At 47.6% G+C, this 6588-nt stretch overlaps 1 protein-coding gene across 3 annotated transcripts in view; it reads left to right on the top strand.

Annotated features, from left to right (window-relative positions):
• Positions 1 to 355: 355 nt before the first annotated feature.
• Positions 356 to 6588, top strand: part of GP2 (glycoprotein 2 (zymogen granule membrane)) — a 17252-nt gene continuing 11019 nt past the window's right edge. The window contains exons 1-4 of one of the 3 annotated variants that reach the window (XM_008594322.1): positions 366 to 489; positions 2676 to 2684; positions 3993 to 4103; positions 6115 to 6326. In XM_008594322.1, the coding sequence (XP_008592544.1) occupies positions 417 to 489; positions 2676 to 2684; positions 3993 to 4103; positions 6115 to 6326 (405 nt within the window). In that variant the 5' untranslated portion in view covers positions 366 to 416. Of the gene's footprint in view, positions 490 to 2656; positions 3092 to 3992; positions 4104 to 6114; positions 6327 to 6588 lie in introns of all 3 variants that reach the window. The other 2 variants (XM_008594320.1, XM_008594321.1) reach the window with 2 other exon arrangements.

The following is a 6588-nucleotide window of genomic DNA, read 5'->3' as shown; positions in this document are numbered from 1 at the left end:
GCCTGCTTTAAAACAATACACCCCTTCGTGAAGGAAGCCAACAGTTCTGTTTCTGAGAACATGCCCTGTAGCCATAAGCAAGCTTTTTAGCTTCCAGCACAGTGCTTGTCCATATGAGGGGCTCAATAAATACTTCTTGGATTGTTGTACTCTGAGCCTCAGCTTCTTCATCTGTAAAATGGGCACAATAATAGTACCTTCCCTGCAGGGTGGTTCAGAGACTTAAATAAGGTATGCAAGAAGCTTAGTACAAGTCCTGCTATTATAGCAGGTGCTGAGCTTATGTAAGTTCCATGTTCGCACCCACAGGTGTCAGCCTCTGTTGCCCTGACCTTATCTGGGTCTTTCCTTTCCTGTAGCTGCATGGGGAGTCTGCACGCTGCTGAGTGACCTGCACGCCTCACCTTATAGAAAGGATGGCGGGCTCTGACCTCCTGTGGCTGGCCTTGGCCTCCTGCATTCTGACCCTGGCATCTGCGGAGCAGCAAGGTGAGTGCCCTGCTCACCTGGCGTCGCAGATGTCCAGAACACCTGGGGAGTAAGTGGGGCAGGCAGAGAAGGCGGTGCAGGATAGTGAGAGGAATGAGCTGGTCTACAGCAGAGACTGAGAGCTAGAAGTCAAGGGTTACATGCTGAGGAAAATGGGAACCAAGCCACAGTCTCTCAAAGAGTCATATCGGAAAGTCCCCTGAAAGGGTGGTGGCAGCCAGTTAGCACAACTTCCCCTGCCCATATCTGGGAGAGATCAGAGCCCTGGGACTGGTATCTCCTTCCTCTGTATCCATTTGCTCATCTTGTAAAAATGAAAGAGCAAGATTTAGTGATCCCGCTGGTTCCTGCCAAAGATCTATGAATTGAGCATCTTACAAACTTGTAGAAAGGGTTTTCAAGCTCAAGACTACGGTGCAAATTTCTGCCTGTGTCGCCTGTGGGGAAAGGTGTTTGGGGAAACCGAGCTCATGGCTTTTGATAGGAATGTACAGGGCGTGCAGGAAATAATCCCAGAGTAACAAGCGCAGCAGCTTCTTTCCTTAAAGCAAGAGTACATGGGAGTGAGGCTTGGAAATCTTTCTTTTTAAGAATCCCCTCTAACATGTATTGTAAGAATATGATCATGTGTGTGTATTTAGTTTGTCATTCAGGCACGCACACCATTTGATAAATCAAAACTAGAAAAGAGAATTAGCTTGACCTTGGTGCTGTGCTTGGTATTTTACATGTATTATCTCATTTAATCCTCTAACAATCCTTTAAGGATTTATCCCTCCAAATGGGGCATACGTATCCCAAGACATGACTCTGGGGTTGCATGGAACTCTTTAAAAAAATTAATAGATATATATTTATTTCCCTGTGTATTTTACAAAACATAAGTAGTGCGTGACACCTATGTTATCATAGATATTATTCCTTAAGATGAAACTAATTTTTAAAGGGAATCATTGAAAGAAACATTTTAAGTAAATAATAGGACAGGCTGACGCAGGTGTGGAAAACATCAAGACTCAAGGCGTGGGAATGGCTGAGGTCTGGCAACCACAAGCTTGCAGGTGTGGTTTTGCCGATGAGTCCCAGGGGAGTTAAATCACCTGCCAAGGTCACCTAGCTAGCAGGTGTGGAGCTGGATTTATTTTATTTATTTATTTTTTAAAAGATGACCGGTAAGGACATCTTAACCCTTGATTTGGTGTTGTCAGCACCACGCTCTCCCAAGTGAGCCACGGGTCGGCACCGTGGAGCTGGATTTAAACCTAGCCTGACCAGCCTCTCATTTTCCTCTCTCTTCTCTGCCTCTTCATACATCACAGTCCCTGAAACTGTTAAAACTCATGGTAGATCAGCAACCAGAAATGGATTTGTTACATCAGTGGTTCTCAGCTGGAGGGGATTTTGCCCCACCAGGGACATTTGGCAATGCCTGGAGACAACTTGAGGGTGCTACTAGCATCTAGTGGGTAGAGACCAGCAATTCTGCTAAACGTTCTACTATGTACAGGGCAGCCCCCATGTGGTAGAATGATCCAGCCAAGATGTCAATAGTGCCAAGGTTGAGAAATCTTTTGTTAGACTGTATCTGCTGATATGGAAAAATGGCTGTGCTGTATTAATTTAAAAATGCAAGTGGAAAAAAAAAAAACTTGTACAGAATTAAACTGATTTTTACTTTTAAAAAATCCCTATATTTTAAACATACACGTAGCAAGAATCTGAAGGCTATACAACAGACTTATGATTACTTCTGGGGATGAAATGAGCTTATGAGGACTTTCATTTCTACTTTATTTGTTTAATGATGTGTGAGGTTTTTTCCCAGTGAGCCCGTATTAAGTAAATAATGAGAAAAACAAATATTGGTCAAACAAGGTTGCTTTGTATGGCTGTACAGGGAAGCACTTTGTAACTCTGAGCGGAGAGGAAGTGAGGTGGGGTGTGAAGGGCAGTGTCCCTGATGTCCCCAAAGCCTATGAAATACCACACCAAGTCCTGATTGAATTTTCTGACCCCAGGTGATGATGTTTGATAGTTAATTACAGATTGTGTGTCTGATTTCCTCATTAGGGTCCTTAGCACATCCAAAGTAGAACATGGGGGTGTAAAAATCCTGTGGGCTCTGGGGTTGCTCAGTGCACCCAAGCACACTCTGTCACTTTCCCAGGTTACCCTACTGAACCCAGTTCCTATGGGCTGGACTTGGAGTGCGAAGCCATTGGCACCTCGGAGTCCCAACTCTGTTTTGACCCCTGCCAGAATTACACCAGCCTGGATGAACCCTTCCGAAGCACAGAGAACTCAGAAGACAACCAGGGGTGTGACGAGGACTTGCACGGCTGGTACCGCTTTGAGGGTGAAGGAGGAGTGAGGTTGTCGGAGACCTGTGTCCCAACGTACCGGTGCCAGGCGGCTGCTCCCCTGTGGCTGAATGGGACCCACCCCACCCTCGGAGATGGCATTGTCAGCCGCACTGCTTGTGCCCACTGGAGTGGCAACTGCTGTCTCTGGAAGACCGAGGTGCTGGTGAAGGCCTGCTCGGGTGGGTACCATGTGTACTGGTTGGATGGCACCCCCAGCTGTGATCTGAGATACTGTACAGGTAAGCAGCAGAGATCCTGGAGTCAGCTGCTGGCCAGGGTGACCAGTGACATCCCCAAGGCTCAGGAGAGTGATTAGAACAGGTCAAAAGGAAACTACGCAGAACAATCTTGAGTCAGCTCCTGCTGGCTACTGCCCAGTAGGAAGGTAGCCCAGTGGTTGCCAGGTCTTTCAGCATCTCAAGGAAAGCCAGAAATTCCAATTTGAGAGTGAAATCTCCCGATTTATAAATGTGTGTAGCATAGTATCAAGAACTCAGGCTCATTCAGATTTTGATTCTATTTCGGCAGTTTAATTTACCTCTCTGAGTCTTCCTTTCTTATTTGAAAAAATGGAAAATAGCAAAAATAACAGCTAACACATAGTGCTCACAACGCACTTGCTACTATCCTGAGCACTTGAAACACACACACGGGTACTTAAAAAAGCTTATGGAAAGATTAGTAGTATCTTTTATTCTACTTTTCCATGAACTTTTGGAAGCATCCTTGAATTAACTTATCTAATCCTTTCACCAACTCCATGAGATCGGCACCACCTCCAGGGCACAGAAGTTAGGGAGCTCTCCCAGTGTCACCGAACTGGGTTTTGAATCCAGGCACTCGACCCTGTCAGTCATATGCCTAACCATTATTCTGCCCTGTCTCATATTGTTACCCTGAAGATTAAATGAGATAATACATAGAAAGCACTTAGCATGAAGCCTGGCCTGTAGCAAGCTTTGGTGTTCTGCCTTACTGCACTGGATTGGGAGACAGGAAATCTGAGTTCGAGGCTTAGCCCTTGTATTAAGTATGGCGCAACCTTGGTGAGACTCCTGTGCCCTGGAGGAATGGGAGGTCTGGGTTGGGGACCTCAGGTCTATCCTGCCCTGCATCCTGATCTCTTCCACCCTCCCCTAGACCCCTCCACTGTGGAGGACAAATGTGAGGAGGCTTGCCGCCCTGAGGAGGAGTGCCTCGCTGTCGACGGCATCTGGGGCTGTTTCTGCAAACAGGACCTCAATGGCTCTGGTGAGCAGCTCGCTGGGCTGGTGGCTGCCGTCCTGCAGGGTCAGGAAAAGGTGTAAACCAGAGATGGGGGCATGGAACTGATGTGGGAGGAATGCGGGTTCTCCAGTCCACTTGCCATGAAGTCAGTGGGTGTCCAAAGAAGGGAGGGCAGGACTGGAACAAATTTCCAGGTCGGTCACTGGACTGTGGCCTTGGGAAATGGCTCAGATGTGGGCAGGCTTGACCCATGAAGGACGGAGGAACTGAGGATGAGATCTCTGCAAGTGTGGCTGCTGTGTTCAAGTATCAGAGTCTTCATGTAAGGGACGTGGGCAGACTCCTGGAACAAGCCGCCTACCCTGAGCCTTAATGTCCTCATCTCTAAAATGAAGATAGTAATAAAAACACCTGCCATATAAGGCTATCGTGAGAATTAAATCAGAGCAGTCCAATGGGCAGGCTTGACAGGTGATGAGTTTCTTGTTCCAGGAAGTGAGCAAGCAGAGTCCCATGGCCCGGGGTTAGGGATGCCGTAGACAAACCCTAAGCCCTGGATGGGCTTGGATGGGCCTCCCATGGAGATTATTTCCCTCATCTCTTCATAGGACTCTAATGAGGGCCTTTGACTCTTGTTCTTGGCACAGCATGCTTTCCTCTGAGCACACTCTCAGTCCACATTGAAGTGTCCTAGGGAGAGGGACAAGAAGAAGCATGACATATTTGGAAAATTGGGCTGCAGTGGATGAGGTGGTGCTTAGCTGTGCCCAGCAAGAGCAACATGGGGGAAGGGAACACCCCTGCTCTCCTTGAAGACTCTCTCTGCTCATTGGGTGGGTGAGAGCCTAGAGGGTTGGTGGTGCTTTCTGGGGGTTAGGCTCATCCCAGAGTCAGCCCATCCCAGAGGTTGGGCTTTGAGGATGTCTCTATACCTGGATGGACTCCAAGGTCCTCCTCAGCTGGTTGGATGAGCAGGAGGCTTCATTAGTGACTGGCAGAACAGTGGCTGTTCAGTGGGCCCCTGTTGCTTACAGACACAATCCCTTCAAGATCTGGCTCTCAGTGACTTCTCCATCTCCTCACTTCCACCCCCTCCTGTACTGAGTTTCTCTACCTCTGAATTCTGCACTTCTATAAACACACTCTCCCATCTCCACACCTTTCCTTCTGCTGTTCCCTTAGCCAGGATTTCTTAGCTTGCCTTATTCACTTGCAAAGGTTCTGCCCCCTCTCAAGTCTCAGCCCGCCATGAATCCTTCCCTGACGTCACCAACAGACTCAGATCAACCTTCCTGTGTGACCCCTGCACCTGGAACATACTTCTGTCGGCACCTTCACCAGGTTGAATTGTCATAAACTGTTGGGATGTTGGTGTTGACACAAAACCAAAGAATCCTCATGTCATACTGAGTTCATTTATATTATTTATTTTTCTGTCGAATGTTCCTAGCACACAGAGAAGCTGGTTAGTAAATGGGGACTGACCCAATGCATTCATGGATATGATAGAAATTGTATTTGTATTTGTTTACTGTCTGTCTCCCCTGTTAGGATGTTAGCTCTATAAGGGTGGGAATTTTATCAGTTTTGATAAGTGTTGTATCCCCCACCACCTGGCAGATAGTAGATGCTCAAGAAGTATTTGTTGAATAAATGTTGAATGAATGAATAAATAGGATGGCTCTGAACCTGGTCAGATGTTCCGGTTTTGCAAAGTAGTATATATCTATCATTAATTCTAGTCTGGAATGCATGACCATCCTACTTCCCCAAAGATCCCAATTCCCCAGAGGAACTAGACAGGAAAACTTTAGCCAAGCCTGCACATAGGATGCTTGGAAATCTTGGACCAGTGTCTTAACCAACCTCGCCTGCCACCAGCCTGGACATGAATTCCATCTGGGTCTCAGGCCCCTTCTAGTCTACCCAACCTCCTGGTGGGCATGGTAGCTTTGCCAAGGGGCAGGGAATGTGGACTCTGCCCACTGCTTCCAAGCCCCTGTGCACTTTACTTACTCCTCCCTTGGCTTTCCAGATGTCTACAGTCTACAGCCTCAGCTGGAATGTGGGCCCACGGAGATGAAGGTGAAGGTGGACAAGTGTTTGCTGGGAGGCCTGGGTTTGGGGGAGGATCCCATTGCCTATCTGCGGGACTGGAACTGCAGCACCATCATGCAAGAAGAGGAGAGCAACTGGATTTCTGTGACCAGCCCCGTCCAGGCTAGTGCCTGCGGGACCACTCTGGAAGTGAGTAGCGCTCACACCACTGCTGCCTCAGTGTGGGAGTCGGGCTGATGGGACCTATCTCAGTAGCTGTGAGATCTTGGGCAAGTCACTTAGCCTCTCTGGGCCTCCAGGGTTATGTGAGATTCCACCTGTTTGTTCACATAAAGAGCTTAATACAGATGTGACACTTGAGTTCAGTAAATGTAAGCTCTAATTGTGATGATTTTTTTTTTCCTTTTTTTTGTCTTTTTTCGTGTCCGGCAACGGATCGCAACCCTCAGTG

The sequence above is a fragment of the Galeopterus variegatus genome, unplaced genomic scaffold (assembly GCF_000696425.1).
Source record: "Galeopterus variegatus unplaced genomic scaffold, G_variegatus-3.0.2 Scaffold10569, whole genome shotgun sequence".
Classification (NCBI taxonomy): Eukaryota; Metazoa; Chordata; class Mammalia; order Dermoptera; family Cynocephalidae; genus Galeopterus; species Galeopterus variegatus.
This window is presented reverse-complemented; position numbering and strand designations above follow the sequence as displayed.